The 20,152-nt window shown below is 36.6% G+C and overlaps 1 protein-coding gene and 1 long non-coding RNA gene across 2 annotated transcripts in view; both read right to left on the bottom strand.

Annotated features, from left to right (window-relative positions):
* Positions 1–4,494: 4,494 nt before the first annotated feature.
* Positions 4,495–5,073, bottom strand: LOC148011376 (uncharacterized). Its single transcript, XR_015689271.1, has 2 exons — positions 4,994–5,073; positions 4,495–4,863 (listed from the first exon to the last, which is right to left on the bottom strand). It is a non-coding gene; the product is annotated as an uncharacterized LOC148011376 (long non-coding RNA).
* A 643-nt stretch (positions 5,074–5,716) lies between these two features.
* LOC148011375 (uncharacterized) overlaps positions 5,717–20,152 on the bottom strand; it is a 37,104-nt gene continuing 22,668 nt past the window's right edge. Inside the window, exons 6-8 of the mRNA XM_087670349.1 lie at positions 10,366–10,474; positions 5,935–6,128; positions 5,717–5,824 (exon numbers count right to left, since the gene is read on the bottom strand). Of these exons, the coding sequence (XP_087526475.1) occupies positions 5,717–5,824; positions 5,935–6,128; positions 10,366–10,474 (411 nt within the window). The remainder of the gene's footprint in view (positions 5,825–5,934; positions 6,129–10,365; positions 10,475–20,152) is intronic.

Genomic DNA, 20,152 nt, shown 5'->3' with positions numbered 1-20,152 from the left:
TCTTGTTGCTCTCTGTGGTCATCCCCAAGCCCTTAATTTATAGTTTTTGCAAGGGGGGTAAAGTGAGGGTGCCTGCTTTTTTTGGCGTTTTTGATGACATCATCGATGACAAGATTTCGTTTTTTTTCTATCCTGCAACTTGTTTGGATCATAACTTCGTCGTATGAACTCCAAATATAGACTTTTGGGTACTTAAAATGATCGGAACACAGCTGGTTGACAAGATATGTAAAGGCGGAATTACGAAAATCCATCAAAATTAGGCAAAAATGATGATTTTTGTAAATCGTGTTATTTTTATCCTTCTTTTATCTTGGACGACTTATTCTCTTCAAAATAAGTCACAGTATATATTTGAATCCATCTAAAGTGGAAATTAAGTAATCTAAACATGATACTAGAGATTTCAGACTTTTCTAGTCAACCAATCCTGCTTCCTGTAAATCCTATAGAGATTCTGCAGTTTTTTTTTTCTTCATGTTTGGACGTACAACACCACGTATACGCACCTTAAAATAAACTAAGTAATGGGGACATTACAAGTGCATAATTCATTAGGGTGATAGTAACCCATTCTAGCTTTTGTCCTTTACAATCTGGCATTCATCAATCTTGAGCAAAAATTGGAGAACACCATTGCATTCATCTTCTAGAGATCACTTTAAATAATTGAACATAGTATGACTACAAGACCAAGTTGTAAAAGAAGATAGATATTTACTTGTTATAGATCACCTCTCTTATTGCTCCATATATTCAATATGCAATGAAGCTCTTAAGACATGTAAAACCTTTTTATTCACTCAATTTTTCAGTCTTTTAAGTGATGATAGATTTAAAAATATTGATCGGTGCAACATAGATTCCATTTTTAATTGAAGAGATTTATAAATATCCCTTTCACATTCTTTTGAGTGATTATAGATTTGGCAATATCAATTAGTTTAATCTAGATTCCTTCATATTTAATTGAAGAGATTTATAAATACCTAGGTTGACTTGGTTCTCTTTCATGAAGACCTTAGTCTCTCATTTTGTAAGCATTTGATACTTTTGATCCTTTAAGAGACTATGCCATTAGTCTAAATTGATCGAGATATAAGCCATCAAATTCTGAGCTTTGGATAGTAAGGTCTCATAAATGTGTGATTCTACAGTAATGAACCCATTATAATTTAATACTTCATCTTTGTATACAAAGTTTTATAGATCAAAGAGTAGCCTTTGTGTGGGATGTTTATCTCATCAATAATCTCTTGGATATCTTTTGGATATTGTTTATTGCTTTTTCTTAAATGTCTTTTTTTGGGGGTCAATCCTCCTCAACTTTGTTTTCTTCATTATTGCTTTCATCTCATGGTAATGTGCAATAAGACCATTAGATCCAAGGGAGTCAAGCATAACATGACCATTTTGATCAATGCAACAATAACTTATTTCACACAAAATTAGATAGACATCATTGATTATATACACACTTAACCACATGTTATGTAGAAAAGGAGTAAGAACTAAGAATAGTTTCTCATTTAATTGATGAAATTTTGAAGATAGAATACCAAAAATAATTTTATCTTATTTTCTTAAAAAGTTAGTTATCTCTCTCTCTAAGCTAAGTTGATTTTTCTTAGATGGCCCATTTTCAAATCCAAAGCAAACCTAATGTCACACAATCATGATGATGTTATAACTTCTAGAAGGAAGACAAGGGCCCCTTGTATGTCATAGATTATTTGGAAATGTACTTGTTGACCATGGGTATCTCTATTCCCAAGATTTGGTGAAATACAAGGAATGGATGCTTGTTAATATTTTTAATGTAATTCTTTCAAGTACCTCGTAGTACAATCATCTGGTCATGTTTTCTCATTGTCGCCCATTGGTTCACATTTGCTAGTAATAGTAATGGTTAACTATGCTAATAAGATTAATGACTAGTAAGAAAATGAAAGTTTAACTATGTTAGCAAGTAATTAAGAGTTCTTAACAAATACAATTTAGCAGGCAATTAAGAGTTCTTAACAAATACAATTTTGCATATTTTCAACTAATCCATGTATATTCATGAATATGACTATTAACATTGCTAGTTAAACATACTAAGTAATAGTGTTTGATATTTGCTGGTTAATGATGTGAACACCAACAATTAACAATGCTAGGTAATAGTGCTAGCAAGAGCTAATTAAGAGTTATTTCTCAATGTTATTAATAGTTCTTTTTTTAACACTATCTTGCATATTTTTTATTATTCGATACATATTCTTGATTATGAATGTTGATGTTGTTAATGGCGCTAGTTATTATTGTTGACATAGTGTGAACACAATGGATTACTAGTTAGTGCCACAATGTATAACATTCTTGTTAGTGCAAAGTAGTGATATATAGTAGTGTTGACATTTCTAGTTAAACTATGTGAGATGGTTTGTAGTTCTTAACATTATTAGAAATTAGCTAGCAAGGCTATTAGTACAAAAGTTGATAATGTAACTTCAATCTAGAAAAAGTACAGCCATTAATGCCACTACAATGGCTAGAAAGCATTACACTGGATGAGCAATGCTATTATCTTATTTTATGCTACTAAATTTTCATATTTAAGATCACATTTGTGTTGATGCAAACTAGGGATATTTACTACATGTCTTATATTTCTTGCAGAGGAGGTCTTCATCTTGTCTTTGTTGTGAAATGAGCATGGAGGTTTTTCCAAATTTTCATTATTTATGTGGATGTAGATCAAGGCCATTTGTGGCAGAGAAAAATTTCCACATTGGCACACTACATATTTGCAAGTTAAGGGTTGCAAGCTAGGGATTGTTCTTAATCTATTAATGCAAGTAGTGATAGTTAGTAGTCCTTAAAAAATATTAGATAGCAAAACAATTCTACTATTATTACAAGAAAAATAAGCAAAATAAATGCCTATTTGAGTTGATCCCATTCCTAAAAATCATATGGTATATTATTGTAGATTTCCTTGTACATGTCTAAACACATGATGTACATTCTATGATTTCCTATAGGAGGTTCCATAGGTATCCTGATAGACCACACAAGATGTGAGAGTACTATGACTTGTACCTTTCCTATAGAAATAACTACTGGTGATTCACAATAGTGTCCCTCAATACTCTAAGATCCCTCAACAATTTCATTTCCCTATGCATCAACATGATCCACTTCTACCATTTCTTTTTCTTCTTTGCACTTGAGAACATAGAAGTCCACTCCAATGGACAAAACATCATTGAGAAAATCATGGTGACCTTTGTACATATCTTCATAATAGACATATTCCTCATTCAATGGCCTAGCACAAGGTCCCAAAACATGAAAATATCCCAAGGTGTCACATGTGCTTTAATGGTATGTTTTTTCTAAGTCCTCATGTGTATGCATCATAATGTTCTACATGCAAGTCCAGCTGTATTATGTGGGTTATTACCATGAACAACATGTAACAAGCATGTATCGAGAATAATAAAGCAATTCCACCAAGTCTTCCTATTCGCATTTGTTACCTTAACTTCCTACGTTACTTGTGCTATGTATCTTTGCTTAGATGGGTAACGATCTTTATTCTTTATTGACATTCAAGAATGAAATCACATTTATTACTTTAAAGTGGTTCTATCTAGTTTCAACTATCCATGTGTAACTACCCTTATTAGAATAGCACCAACCCCATCATGTTCTCCATTGTGATGCATAGAGCTAAACGAGTTCTAATGCATTTTTGTACTCATCATTGAAGCATAATTTGCAATAAACTAGAAGTTTTTGAGTGCCTTTATATAAATGATCAATTCTCATTCAGTCATCTTTACTAGATAGCATGGTAATATATTTACATTGCAATCATTGTATTAGCTTATGAGACACTTTTGAAGGTGAAAGATTACTCCAACGTATTTTGGGCATAGAATTAACTCCCCAAGTGTTGAGACACTTTTGTATGTGTAAATAGATGCAGTGCATTCACCATAAGGGCATAAAGTATTGCAAGCAATGCACTTGCAGTTGCATGAAGATTTATAGAGAGAACACATTTGGCTAAAGATGCCCTTCGAATAGCACATTTTCACATAATAAGTATAAAACATGTAATCCTTTAATTTTCTCACAAAAATGCCTTCAAGGAATTAAGAGATCAAATATAATGTTTGCATTCAATATGGTGTCTTGAATTATCAAAAGAACTCCACCTACATAAAAGCAAACAAAAAATACATTAGACACTTAATAGTAATGTTAACAATGATTAAATAGGGCTAATTAGTAGCTTGTGTTAGCATTAATTTTCTCTACAACTTCTTGATTTTTACTAATACCAATTTAGCAATACTAGTTGCTAGTATATGCAAGTACTTTTAATCACTAATGACCAACATAAGTTGTAGAGCATGTGCTAAGGGACATGTGGGAGTGGGACTTGAGATTAATAGAGGTGTGTGGAGTAATATGTATTAAAAAAAATAAGACGTAGAGTTCATGGGATGCCATATGGTGTTCGAGCATTAAACCTAGAATTACACGCGCCCATGTAGCTTGAGTAGTTACTCCAATCCACTATGTAGGTCAATTGACCTATATGTATGTACATACATAGGTATGTATGTCTATACATATCACTTTGAGCACTTGTAGCCATTTTTATAGACTTTTACATGAATGATAAACTAGTTGTTCATCAAATATTAGTGCAATGTCTATTGTATCAATCATTTGGAGTGCAAGTCAACTTTTTCCTATGAAATCTACACATATGACCCTTCATTAATATAGGATTCATGTCTTGATGTATAAAGGTGGTCTCATTCTAGTCTCCAAGTTTTGCTCTTTCTTGCACTCTGAGATCTGCAAGAATGTCGCATAAGAAAATATGTAAATTTTGGTTTAGAAAATACTTGACAAGAAAAGTTATATTGTGAATCAAGTACTCATATCATCTAGATTTGTAATAGGATAGATTAAGTGGGATTCTTACAAGCCTAGACAAATCTTCTTGGGAAATATGGGTTGGAGCATCGGCTACCACCAATTCTCTTAATCTTTTGTCAATGCTCTGTACATTTTGAGACTTCAACTAAATATTAAGAAAAATTTAAGATACGTTTATTCCCTTGAACTTCTCAGTTATTCTATCAATGCTATGTACATTTTGAGACTTAAAACTCAATACCAAGAAAATTTTTACATATATTTATTTCCCTAGACTACTCACTTGTTCAATCAATTGCTAAAAGGTATTGCAATACTCTACACAAAAGAAAAGTTTTTACATGCATATACATATACACACAATCTAGATGAAGACAAAACATATCAAAGATACATGAACACAATAAAAATAGATATAGACATTCATACACGTGTACATAGATACACATGTCCATATCTTAAAGGAAAGATAATAAAACCCAAAGAAAGAAATGATCCTTCTATTATACAATTTGTAACTAATATAGATATTGCAAGTGTAAAGGTTGTCAATATTGTACTAGCCAATTAGACACTATCTCAAATCACACCTACTCACCAATCGATCATGATTAATCTTGGTCAAAATCATAGATACTCTCAATCTCACATGCCTTCGCTTCACATGTTTGTTGTCCCTAGCTCCATGTTCTTGGTGAAATTTTTGTTAATGATCTTATCATCATCTCAAAACCCCATCCTCTTTTTCCTCACATGAGGCTTAATTGATTTAGAAAGCTAATATCCTAAAATCTTGAAACATGGTTATGATCATCCATTCATTCTCAACATCATAAAACTCCCTTTTGCCAAAAAAAGAGAGTAAAATTTGATCAATCTAACATCACCACCAACTCCATAATGACTCAATCTTGAAAACAAATCTTTGACTACTAAAACTTGAGGTTAAATGAGAGAGGATTAGTTAGAATGGACATGACAAAATACCTCAACTCTAGCTTGATACTCACGTCTCTCTTTCTTCTCTGCTAGATAATCTTCCACTGTAGATGTAAATGATTTACCTCCTGCCAATCTTGTCTCAACTCCTCCATTAGAACTCAATAAAACAAAAGATCCTCCTTTTAGTTCATAGTTTTCTTGGCTACATACACTATATTGCTTCGATATTGATAATGTTGCTGTCACAACAATCACACTATTAATGTTAGTAAAATTGACTGGAAAAATCTTGTTTATATTTTAATGAGTTTTGTGAACTTGAGTCATATAGTTCCAGTTGAGCTTACTTTGTTTCAATATACTAGTGACCAATAATAATTTTAGCTACCTTTAATAAATTTACAATTGCATGAATTTTAAGCAACCATATGCCACAAAATTTTGAGAATATACATAGAAGACTTGTAAAGACATCTACAATTCAACTCATCCAATAGTATATGAGTGAAGAGCACATCATGGTCTTTGGATTCATAAAACATATTTTATAACTACACAATTACCTTAGATGTGATTCAATGTGGCCATGAGAATGATTGTTCCATATGCTATTACTTGAGTTCTCCAAAACTTGATTGCTCTTACTTTCTTAGCATACCATACATCAATGCTAACACTAATTTCCTAATCTAGTGCATGTAAAAAGAATCATCCTAATAGGGTATCTCCTAAGTCTTTAGCACATTTTTGCTTCATGTATAGATGGCTCGACAACCTAATTATGCTAATATAGAAGATGTAGTTGCATTACATGTCAATCATGTCTTTTCAAAGTGATGGTCTTCTAGAAAACATGTATATTCATGAAAATGAAAATTGCCTTAGTATGGATGGAACTTTGTAGCAATTACAAATGACAAGGATATGTAAAGCAACATATGCCTTTGCATTCAGAAGGGGGGGGGGGGGGGGGTGAAAACTTTGTTCTCGTCAAATCAACTATTGTTGTTATAACATACATTGATACTACCTCATTGGGCACATATATAAATCTAAATATAAATAATAACTAGTGGTTGTGCTTTGTGGCAATGGGTTTCTAATACTTTTAAATGAAGGGCCTTTTAAAGAAAATTATAAAGATTAAAGAACTCATTAACTTTTGGTTTCTTTTAGGCATACACATTAGGCTCTTGTACTTTCTCTTGGTCAATCAAGTTTGTACTTTGAATATCACATCCACACCTCTGTGTGTGTGTGTGTGTGTGTGTGTGTGTGTGTGTGACCTTACATGCACAATATACCTAGGTTGGAATAATGGGTTCAATAGAATGAAAGATCTTCATAACAAGATACATGTGACTCCATTATAATGGTTAATTGGATTGCAATACTTGGAAAAGTTTGCATGCACCCAATCAATTTCAAAATTAATTGATGGGCTATTATATTAAAAATTCAAAGATGGACTTGGTTCCTCTTGTGCATAAAACTTGAATTTCGTAAGCCCTAAACATTGTAAGTATAGTTAAGGTTTTTATGACAAATTCTAACGGCATCATAAATAAAGGCATCAATCTAAGAATCAGTTTTGTGTTTGAGTGACTATAATCACAATAAAGACATAAAAGATCAAAAGTCAACATAAATTCTATATCTATTTTAAAAGAATACACATCCCAAATAATGCTAACATAGCAACTCTATAGAATCACTATAAAAAAGTAAGATCTAGCAGCATGTTAATGTCATGTTTTCCCTAACCCTGGTAGAAGCCATATTAAGATTCCCATTTTCATAAACTTGTTAAAAGAAAAGCACTAAGATAGGATTTGGTAATGTTATTTGAAGATATTGCACCATTTTCAACAATGTTAATTCTAAAGTAGGTTCAATTATATGAGGACTAGTCCAATTGCACAATGACCACAAAACTTATAAAATATGAAAAGGTAATTGTGGGTTCAAATTATTCATAGAATACATCACAACTTGATAAGTAGTTTGGTATTTCCGAAAACGAGAACATAGAGTAATTTACACTCAACTTGGTGTTAAGACTTTACAAACTATTAAAGGTGTATTTTGATGCATATCATGCTCCAACTAATGTTATTAAATCAAAGCAAGGCCTTAGAGCTTAGTTTCTCAAATAGTTGCTTGAAAGCCCAAACTAGGCAAGCCACATGGCTAGTTTTAGGTAAATATTTGTGACTCATTGCACTATTAGCAAGGGGAAAGGGGATCTCAAAGCGTAACCAAGGGCATGACCAACCACATCTTATTTGACCATCTTCCCCTTACATAAAAAAAGAATTACTTTTTACGCTTCAAATTCAACAAACACTACAAAAGAAACACTATAATGTTCCCTAAAAAGAGAGAATAAGTTCTACATGAAAATCCCTCTAACCCCTTTAAGCCTTGTGGGACATGGCTCTAAGAAGATTGGCCAAGGCAACCAAGTTTTCATTTCTAGAAGTCAAGTGTTTGGAGTTGTCATGAGATTAGTCCTACCTTGTGAAAGAAAACATCCTCCTTGCTAGGGTTTGTAAATATTGAATGTGAAGATAACTTTTCCTCATGAAGATTTTGAAAGTTTGTGGCTTTTTCTTTATATTTTTGCAAATTCACAACTAAAACATGCTTTCCCAAAGAGAGATTTTTACTTCTCAAAATATTAGGAGAGGGAATAGTGGGACACATACAAATCAACCATAAAAAGAATGTTCGTAGAGACTAATAGTGTTATAGTTATGTTGTTTGTGCAGTGTTACAATTTGTGAATTGGAGGAGAGTCTCAACAAAAGATTTTGGAGGAGAAGAAAGCATATGAAGTGCTAGTTGCAAATAATTTTTCTCTTGGTTAATGAAGTCTATACATAAAACACTTCTATATAAATGTATTACTCGCCATAAAGTGACAATGAAATGGCCAATATGAGCACAAGGAAAAATTTTCCTTCTTTAACCAACCATCTTTGTACATTTGAAACCCTAACAAGCTTGTATCAAGTCTTACTAGGTGGGAGTCGTTACATTGGGCAGCCAGCGCTCTTCATGTGTGCTTTACTAGCCTTGTATTATTATTATTGCCCATTCTACCCTACGTAAGTTGTACCTAAGCAACACGACTTTAGCAAGCATATCTATCTTTGGAGGAAATGATTGCAAATAAGAGAGAGAGAGAGAGAGAGAGAGAGAGAGAGAGAGAGAGAGAGAGAGAGAGAGAGAGAGAGAGAGAGAGAGAGAGAGAGAGAGAGAGAGAGGGCACCATTGTATGGTGGTATTGGCAAACATGTGAAGAAAGGTAGGTGGATCTTCTAAAGTAGATGTAGACTAACTTGATCAAATTCACATTGAATACTAATGACAATCAAGAAACAATCTATGAATTTATCTTGGGATTATTGTTTCCTATAAAGTTACATTGGGATGGTTGTCTTGCCATTAATGTGAAGTTGGAATGTTGTGGTGGCTTTACCAAAAGGTTTAGACTATTGAAGTCCTCAAAGGACTAGGTATGGTAAGGGTTAAGAGTGATCTCCAAGAGATGTGTGATTTTGGGATGTTCTCTAAGTGTATTAGGGATTGGTCCATGAAGGGCACTAATCAAAACTGCTAGATTTGAAATGGATGTGGCCTTGCCACTAGAACTTGTATAGGTGGAGGTAGCTAACATGGCCTTCACATGGATAATATCAAGATCCAAATGAGAAAGAAAAGAACTTGCAATGCATGGATCTTGATGTCAGGAGGTAGAGGTGCATGAAATTTACATGGATAATAGAATTAAAAGTCTTTTAGATGATTTTTCAAATGTAGATAGATAAAAAGAGACAAGGTTGAGAGCTAAGATCTAGCTAAGGTGAGGGTTTGTGCCAATGAGGAAACATACAAGATGCAAATTGGATTATTATAAATCTTGAATACCTTAACATTCTCTATATGCATTTCTCTATTAAGTACTAATCCCAAGTGGCAAGGCTATCTAGACGGTTATGAAGATACATGGTTGCTTTGGTTAAGGTATCATGAGCTGAGTCTAAGAATGCATTGAATCAACCCAAATAGTAGGGGGCTTTGGAGCTCAAGGTGTTCTTAATCTAAATACTTGCAAGTTTTATATGCCTCTTTGTTGAACTCCTTTTTAAAAGGCATTCGGAAAAGTTTTTGGTACTCCAAATGGAATCTAAGTCATTACAATTCATCATATATATAACATATTGAATAAGCTATAGATTCAATGCCACTTGGGATGCTCATTAATGAATATGAATTTGATATTTTATGGTCAAATTATATATGCATGCTAGTATTGTTTTTATCACTTCTTTATTCCACGCGATTGACTTGAAGCTAAAGAAGCTCCATAATATATTAATATTCCCCTTTACTTTTAGAAATTAGATGATTGGCTTCACAAGCATATTATGAAAGATTCTTTTTACTTTCACATGATTTGATTAGACCAACCTGAAGCTAGAGAAGGTGTTCCACAAGCACTATGTATCTCTATGAATTGCTCTAATTTTTCATCAATTTCAACCATTCTTAAAGCATCTTCTCCATCTACATCAAAGCCCTAGCATGCAAAGATATCAAAAGTATGAATAAGAATAAGGAAAAAATGATATTTTCAGTATGTGTTTCTAAACACATGTACATAGGTAGAGGTAAATGCACGTGTGTGTGTGCGTGCGTGCATGCGTGTGAGTGAGTGAGTGAGTGAGTGAGTGAGTGAGTGAGTGAGTGAGTGAGTGAGTGAGTGAGTGAGTGAGTGAGTGAGTTAGTGAGTGAGTGAGTGAGTGAGTGAGTGAGTGTAACATCTACTTAAAGGCCACAATCTCTCCTCCAAAGCTCTATGATACTGTATCTAGATCTAAGCAATTTGTGCTTCAAATAAATGTTGATACTCTATATCTAGATAGTTCGGGGTTCCTATCAGCCTTGATTTTCTACAACCTCTCTACTGTGAGGCCCTGCTATATAGTGAATCATATAGGAGGAGCTTCAAGAAATTGGTGATACATGCCTAGGATCTCCGGTTCTATGTTTGAGGTCCCCTTCAATGCATCAATAACTCCATGAAAAAGAGGCCAATGCATCTTCAATCAGGATAGTCTATTACTAAGTAGGCCAACACTATGCTAAGCCCTCTCTAAATAATCAATGATATCTTCCCTATCTCATTGTGTAATGGGTGTTTATTATAGTGCTCTTTTGATTCAATCTCTAGAAATAATGCATACTTAGCATGTTCTGTTAGCCATGTGTTGCTCTATTTGCCTCAATCTCAAGGGTGTGAAATAATACTTGTTAACCGTTAAAAGCAAAAAAGAGTGCAATTTATCAATATTCATTTACATCCTTTAGATTGCTCCACAATAATGTAGGAACCATCATCTACAATGTGCATAAAGTGGTTGCATGATCAAATTTAAATGTAAATCACAAAGCACTTGCACTATTATTTTGTAAGTAAAATCCAAGAGCTAGGCTAGCTTCTATGCAATTTGTATTACAAATCGGACTCCCAAAGATAGAGAAATATGCTCTATCTAATTTCAAACTGGGAAGAGTCATAGACCTTAGGGAAGACATGCAAATAAGGAAAGGCAATCATGTGGCCACAAAATAGACTAGATGCCCAAAATGGGTGGAAACCCTAAAATCCATATATAAAAAGAATGAAAAAGAATAGAGAAAGCTATTCATGTGTGCAAACTTTGGGACTCTTTGTACTTGCTTTTCTTTTTGTGTTTGTGTGAGTGCGAAGGAGAGGGAGAGAGTGAGTGTGAGAGTGAGAGACTTGGTAGAGAGGAGCTCTTGCCATTCTACTATCTCCTAATCCATCCTTTCATGGTGAGAGGTAGGATCGAGTATGTGTGTGTGAGCTTGAGTGAGAGGGATGCATTCAGAAGCTCATCTCACTCCACTTCTCTCCTTCTCCTCTTCATATTGCATGCAAAGATGGACATGAGGACGTGGATGGAACAAAGGGGCATCATGTGGATCATGGAGTATTGCTTATCAAGGCACACAACTACAAGGGAAGTAGGTAAGTACACTCTCTACACCCGAAGCTTTGAGTCAATCTGTTGCAAAAGTGGTAGATTTATGCTCATAATAAGATCCCACATGTGAGTAGGCAAGGTGAGAGGTAGTCGTTGACTACATGCAACTTGTGCTTGAAATGATAAGGATTGCATCTAATGGTCTCGACATTGAGCTCATGAAGCACAACAATTTGGTTCCATTGCCGAGACATAGGATACTACGGCCATGAAGTTACTTACATGCTTTGCATCACAAATTAGGAGGTGGTACACACATGTTTCTCTATTGGATAACCTTCTCATAAAGGAGGAACTACACATTGCTAGTCGAGTAGGCCAAGGAAATGTAGTACTCCATGTCATTGCTTATATAATGGTCTTAAAAAAGGTCCACAACATTACACTCCAACACAATCTAACTTCTACAATCGATTTATTCTTAGGTGGAGTAACATCATCATATTCATTCATTAGAATTGTTGTACATAACAAAATTACTTATATTTAAAAAATCCATACCCATCACACAAACAATACCCCTACATTGCTCAAAACCAGTGCAATATTTTTTTGTGAATGGGAGGAAGGGAAGCAATTAACAAGAGAGCTGCTAACAAGTCTAGAACTAATAAGCGGTAAAACTTCAAGTCAAAATTTTGACATTTTTAGAATCTTAATTCTCTTGAATACTGCATGTTCTCTCAATTTTTATCAAGTGGATGTAGACAAAACAAGTGACAAGTGATACACTTGAGCCTAAAGTGGACATCAAGGAAACAACAAGCCAACAACTTTTAAGAAACTCATGAACACAAGAAGGTTGAAGACAAGGATGTGTAGGATGCTTAATTTACCTCAAGGACATACAAGAAGAAAGTTGATATCATGGAGCTAACTTTATCAAGCACAATCCATTTTGATTGTTACCTCAAGTCCTCTACTACTTTACTAAGAAGTGCACTGGCTTTTTACAAATTTCAATCCTCTCTCAAACTATGATTCTTCATCCCCAATAAACTCTCAAGCACTTAGGCTCATGTAGTAATCATTTCTACAACAATGTTTGTCCAATGTATACACAAGCCAAATCTTTACCATGATCAGTCTTTCAAACCCTAAATCTTTCTAATCTCTTTTGTAAGGTTATATACCTCATTATATGGCACTTATTATTTATTATTTTTTAAAGAAAAAAAGGTAAATATACACTCAATCACAACATTGCACCTATGCACTTAATTAATGAAAAACATAAAATTGGTGCACGGTTCAAGATAGTTTCAATGGTCCCCTAAAACCCTAATTTTTGGGACACCCTTCAACATCTATAAATAGACAAGTTGCCCACCGTTCTACCTAATCCAGTTTGTGTAGGTTCTCACACCTCTACTGTATTTTGTCCATCTGCCATCGCCAACTCACAGACTGCCTTCTCCACTCTGCATTTGACACTCCAATAGCCAAACGACAATTGGTGGGATAGCCCATTCCAGCTCTCCAAGCGTCCTTCTGCAATCAGTATTGGCCCCTCCCTTCACTTGGCGGTAGTTGACAACGATCTCCATCCTCCTGGCACTTGCAACATTGATGCATTTGTAGCTTTCTACTACCACCCACTACATCAAGATCATCTACTACTATCGCCTTAGTCTTGTTACCCATCGATGATCAGATTTTGATGTTTTCCTTGTCTCTGCACTCCGGCTCATAGTCATTGTACTTGGGATCCATCTCTAGTGGATATTACTCTCCAACACTCCATTGCTCTGCCCTTGGGCATTCTGTACACTCCTACATTCATTTACAACATTCATTCACTTCAAAGTTTATTCTCTCTATGTTTGAGTTTTGAGTTATGTGTTTTACATTTAGTGTTTGAGTTTTGCTTGTCACTGTCTAAGTCTTTGTGTTTCAGTCTTGGCCATACATGTTGTGTTTCCTCACTGCAAACCCTAGTACATCTTCACATGGTATCAAAGCCAATGCTCTTCTAAAGAGTATCCTATGGTGATTGTGGAGGCTAGTCTTTGTGCAAGACTCACATGCAACTCAATTCTAACTCATAATGTCTCACCCACCTTCTTCTAGGGATCCTATGATGCCCTATTAGGCTTCTCCATCATTGGAGGCTCTGACAAAGCATTATGGTTGGGAAGAGGAGGTAGAGACACCTTCACCTTTACCATCTTCTTCTTTACGTTTCGGTAATCTTATATATAAATAGTTTGAGGAGTACTTGCACATTATATACGATTTGGTTTACAATCCAACGAGTGCTACTACTCCATCTAGACTGATTGGTGAGATTGGCCATCTCTCTGGATCTTGGAGAGACCACGACATTCGGCACATCTAGTGATCCATCTTCATCATCTCAACTAGGTCTTATGTCAGGTTTGTATAACCCTTTTGAGTCATATGAGCAAAAACCATCTCCTGTTTTTTCTTTTGGTGTGCAGGATCTAGATGGTTTTTAGTATGTTAACTTTAATAGAGGAGACTCTCGAAGCAGATACTCTTCATCAGGTAAATCTCTACCATCTATTTCATTGCAGCAAGTAAACTACACTTCTCAGCTTCCTCCCATCCCACCACTATTTTCTTCACATTCTGATCTATTTACATCTTCATTCCAAAACCTTGGATTACACTCCACTTCAACCGAAAGCACAAGTACACTTGGGATTGAATCTTCCATCTCTGCTCCTAGCACTTTCTCTTTGTCCATCCCACAATCTACCTACCCCCATTCAGTACACCTCTTGGTGCATCGTTAGGACAAATGCCACCAAATGCCACCCTTAACATTGTACCTTCCACATACCCCCACTTTTCCACATCTATACACTTTGGGACAATTGTGATGGGCATACCCCTCACTACCCCTGGACACTTACAACCTCCCCACGCGACCTTTTAGATGTAAGGATATCCATCCTTTGCTTATAGACTATCGTTACACATCTCTTGGGTCACTTCTATGCATGGATTTCCATCCTCTACTCCATGTGTCACTATCCCTCTACCCTAGGCTCCTCATATGGTTATCATGATGCCAGGAGGCATATTCCATGGTGGATTTTGTCAGGTTTTGCGGCGGATTCCATAAAATTCTATTTATTACCGGGGCTCGTATACAAGGTGGATTTCTTGTGCGAAAAGTTGATGGGGACGCTTGTCCGTATGATTGCCAAGATGCATTTTCCACAGTGGATTCCGTGAGGTTTTGCAATGGATTCCGTAAAATTATATTTATTGCCGGGGCTCGTACACAATGTGGATTCCTTATGCGAAAAGTCGATGGGGACGCCTACCCTTTTCGGGCATTTCGTTAATTTAATGTGCAAGTGGGTGATTCCATAGCAGGTGATTCCGCAAAATACATATTTAAATTAATGGATGTTTATGAGTTTAGAGTGCGCACTCGTAATAAATTAAGGTTAGGACTAAGTTCTAACATATTTATTTATTTGGTAGCTGAAGATTGCTAGGTATTCACTTTTGTCGGTTTAATTTTATTATTTTCTAACAATTGTGAATGCTTTAGTTGATGTGTAGAGCAGGTGGCGGTGGCACTGGGAAGCACTGGGTGATAGCGTGTATTCAAGTTATTTAGAAGAAATTATCATTTTTGATGGGGACGCACCTTAGGCGTGGAGCCAATATTTATTTTGAAACGCTTATTTATTAAAGCGCTTGACATATATTTATTATTTTGTATGCGCATGGGCGCACGATTTAAATATTTGTTATTGAACATTGTATTTGGGCACAACCCGACTCTTTGGGCGCCCAACTGCTTTATTCTTTATTTGGACAAAAGCAAACACAAAATCTAAAGCGTGCTAATTGTAAATTTGGGCTATTTTTTAGCTTGGAGATGAATAATATATTAAATACATGCTTTGTGGAGCGCTCACCCAAGGCATAGGGGGAGATTGTACCCAATTAGTCTTTTTGCTTCATGTCGTGCAAATTTTCTCTCTTGGTTTTTGAGCAAAAAGTAGAGTTCTTTGTTCTTGGGGACCTTTCAGCACTCACTACGTACGCATACGTACGCATACAACATCCGATTTGTGCACCATAGCATGCCCATCCAATCCACCCATGCCCACATTTGAAACCACTATGCACACTTCTCATATGCATGGTGGGCACTCTGGGATTCCTTTCCAAGTGTACCCCCCTTCCCCACTCTATCCTCCCTATCCATCCTACCCCCATCACACACCTTCTCTATCTTGTAGCACTACTACTCTTGTTGCAACGGCCAAGAATGCCTTCACGAATAAGACTCATTTTAATGGGTCAAATTTCACCAGTTGGTCAAACTTCATGCAAGAAGTGCTCAAGGACTTTGGGATCTCGTTGTTGGTACCGACTCTATGTTGGTTAGCTCACCCTAATGACATCAATCAATGGAAATCTTGCAATGCTATAGCCAATATTGAGTTAATGTAGGAGTTGCTTTCTGAGTTCCACTCTCAGTTACAACATTTTCCCCTTGTACATAAGTGTTGGAGTCATCTCATTAACCGCTATGCGACAAAGATCGTATTCGACATATCAATCTCTATTTTAAGCTTCAAGATTTTTCCATTAAGGAAGGGGATGATCTGAAAGTCAAGTTGGTCGAATATTAGTGGTTACTCGCCAAGTTTGCCACTACTGGCTCCCTAAAGTTAAACAACAATTAGGTCACATCCTTATTAAATTGCAGAGTAAATATTTCCATTTAATCCAACACATCATCTCACTACCTAGATTACTAACTTTCTACGAGGTTGAGTGTTAGTTCTTGCATTATACGAGGGTATATGATCAAGTCCACAAAAAAGCCTCCACATAGCCTTACTCAAAGGGGCGAGGGTTGGTTGCCTCTTCTTCGGAGGGAAAACCAATGGTGGCAAAAACTTGCAAGATGTGAAGGCAAGCCAAAACAAGGATGACCCCCCTTTCTCCAATGAAACCAAAGAAACACAACCTCTTTGGCAAAAATTTCCTAAGAAAAGTACGTTTTGCATACACTACAAGAGGTCGAGCCATGTGGACAAGAAGTGTCATACCAAGACTCAAGGTCTCCTACATAGAAAACCATACCAAATTAATGTGACTATCTCTACTCCGACCAGCCAATCCAGTGGGGCTATGCCTCCCACTATTACACCATCTCCTCTATCTACTTGAGAGGCTATTAGACATGTGGCATGCAGACAGCCTCAGCAACCTATCTCTTCACTACTCTTGAAGGATTAGCTGATTGGTCTGCTAGTGGCTCACCTATTGTACTTTACATATCCATTCCTAGGACGTGCATCTTCTAGGATCACTTCCTTGCCTCACTATATATGATGGTGGCCACACACACAGCGTTTCCCTTTTTAGATTTCTGCTACATACTTACATATTCATTACATTGCACTTAGCTTTGCTTTCCTTTATTTTTCAGTTTTACTTTTTGTCTCAATATTCACCTCTGTGCTTGCAAATTACAATATCTTTCACAGAGTTTTGTATCTCAATGTAGGGCTAACATGCAGGTTTGTATCAGTCCTTCCTGAGTTGGAGACAAGAGTTGCGCACCGTTCCTTTCATGGTTCCATCTACTAGGATTTTTGCTCTTCTATCAACATGGAGGTCTCCCCTCCCGCAGCAGCAGATCGTGCAGCAACTCTCTTGATGCTAATATGGCAATGGCTTCTATCCTTGTTATTCTAGTAGGAATGCTTCATCATCTTCATTGACATGGTTCCCGATGTAAAGATATGCTACAGTTTGCACTGAGGAAATACATCATGTATGACCAATACTAAAACACAAAGAGTAAGATAGAGACAAGAAAAACTCAAACCCTAAAGGTAAAATGCAAAACACAAAACACAAAAACTCAAAACTCCAACACAGAGACAAACACAGAGAGAAGAAACTCTGAAGTGAATGAACAATGTAAATGAATGTAAGAGTGTACAGAATGCCTAAGGAAAGAGCAATGTAGTATCAGAGAGTGATGTCCATCGAAGATGGATCCCAAGTGCTATGACCACCAGTCAGAGTATTGAAGTGCAACTTGCAAGAAACACCAAATACCGATCACTAGAGTGTCAGGGAACTAAGGTGAGAACAGGAGAGGTGTTTGTTGATGTAGACCACTTGCTGGACAACAAAAACGTAGGCACTGTAACAATCACCTGGTGAGAGAGATAGTAACAACCTGTCACCTGGCACCAAATGCTAAAAATGCAAGCTAATTAGGTGCTATGATGACACAAAAAATGGAGACCTCAAACCAATAGGGAGATAGCTAAAAATAGGCTGCCTAGGGCTCCTCCTAGGGCTAAATATATTGATTGGTTGTAGTTGGTGATGGCTGGGCAACAAATGGTGGGTGGTTGATGGCTAAAATTTACACGATAGAATGAGAAACCTGCACAAAAGAATAAGATTGAATGGTGGGCATCGTGCATTTTTATAGATGTTAAAGGGTACCCCAAAAAATAAGGGTTTTGGAAATCACTGAAACTCTCTTGAACCATGTACAAAATTTGTGTTTTTCATTAATTAAGCATGTGTTGGGACTATTTAAAAATGCTAATCACTTGTAAAGCGTATTTTAGCTCAACATCCCCTCTCGTACCCAAAACTAAGCCTAAAAGGGAAGGCTTGCAATGTTTACCCCAAGGCGTTTCATCCCAAAGCAACCAGGGCATCAGACAAAGGATGCACATCGGCTGCCTAGTGGCCTAGTAGGACTACAAAAGCAATGGTTACCTTACCAAGGGAGTCCAAGTAGTCACCCTAGAGAGAATAGGGCATCAGACAAGGATGCTCGTTGGTTGTCCAGTGGTCTACCAAGCCCTATAAAGGCAGATGGAACCACATTGAATGTTTTTTTATTGGGTGAAAAGAGAATTTTAGGAGTGGATGCTGATTAAGTAATAGTGACCCAAAAGATGGGTGTAGGGATAGTACACCCAACACATCACAAAATGGTACAAGCTTACCCAACCACTCAAGGATGTTGATGATGAGATAAAGGTGATGAAGTATCATGTGAAGAAGAATGGTAGTATAATATGCTACATATTGAAGAATGCTCATATAGCAGGTGCCACTTGGATAGTATTTCTCATGGAAAAATTATTCACTAGCCCAAGCACCCTAGTACAAAGATGATGAAATCATGCAATGCATAGGGAAAGGTGCAACAAGAGGGAAAAGGCCGATTGGGAAGATGAGTGCTAAAACCTGTAGAATACTAAGAAGGGTAGCAACCCTCTCTCAAATTAGATGTCAAAGAACCAAGAGGAGCTTGAGGATGTTGGTCTTCATGTGGTACCGAGAACCATGTGGAGAAAGATGATGAAGCATCCCTACTCAAAGGGCAAGGATAGAAGTCACCGCCATGATAGCATCAAGAAAGATGCTACACGATCCGCCACAAGAGGAGAAGCCTCCATGCTGGTAGAAGAGCATAACTCCAAGTAGATGGAACCATGAAAGGAATGGCGTGTATCTCCTATCTCCAACTTAGAAAGGACTGGTAAGCCTACATGTTAGCCCTACATTGAAATACAAAACCCTGCAAAAGAGATCAAAATTTGCAAGCACAGATGTGAGTAGTGAGATGCTCCAAAAAAAAATTTGAAAACAAAATAAAAGAATGCAAAGCTAAGTGCAGTGCAATGAGTATGTAAGTATGCATTAGAAGTCTAAAAAGAGAAGGCTAAGTGTGTGGTCACCGTCGCATATGGCAAGGTGGAAAAGTCCTAGAAGGTGCAGTGGATGTCTTAGGAATGGATGTGTAAAGTGCAATAGGTGAGTCATTAGCAAACCGATCAGCCAATCCTTTAGGAGTAGTGAAGGAGGTAGGTTGTTGAGGCTGTCCGCGTGCAACATATACAGTAGCTGCTGGGGTAGATGAAATAGATAGCACAACAACATGAGGTGTAGCCCTAGTGGACTGGCCAGTCGGAGTGAAGGCAGTTGCAGCAATCTGCTATGGTTTTCTAGGAGGAAGACCTTCGGCTTGAGTACAATACTCCTCGTCCACATGGCCCCCGACCTCTGGCAATGTGTGCAAAATCTATTTTTCTTAGGAATGTGTTGCTAGAGGCGTCATGTTTCTTTGTTTCTATTAGAGGAAGTGGTGTCACCCTTGTTTTGGCTTGCCTTCACATCTTGCGAGTTCTTGCCAATGTTGGTTT

Source organism: Lygodium microphyllum, chromosome 28 (genome assembly GCF_053477565.2).
Source record: "Lygodium microphyllum isolate KBCC chromosome 28, Lygodium_microphyllum_v1.1.10, whole genome shotgun sequence".
NCBI classification, from domain to species: domain Eukaryota; kingdom Viridiplantae; phylum Streptophyta; class Polypodiopsida; order Schizaeales; family Lygodiaceae; genus Lygodium; species Lygodium microphyllum.
The sequence above is the reverse complement of the archived record's forward strand: the minus strand, read 5'-3'. Positions and strand labels throughout refer to the sequence as shown.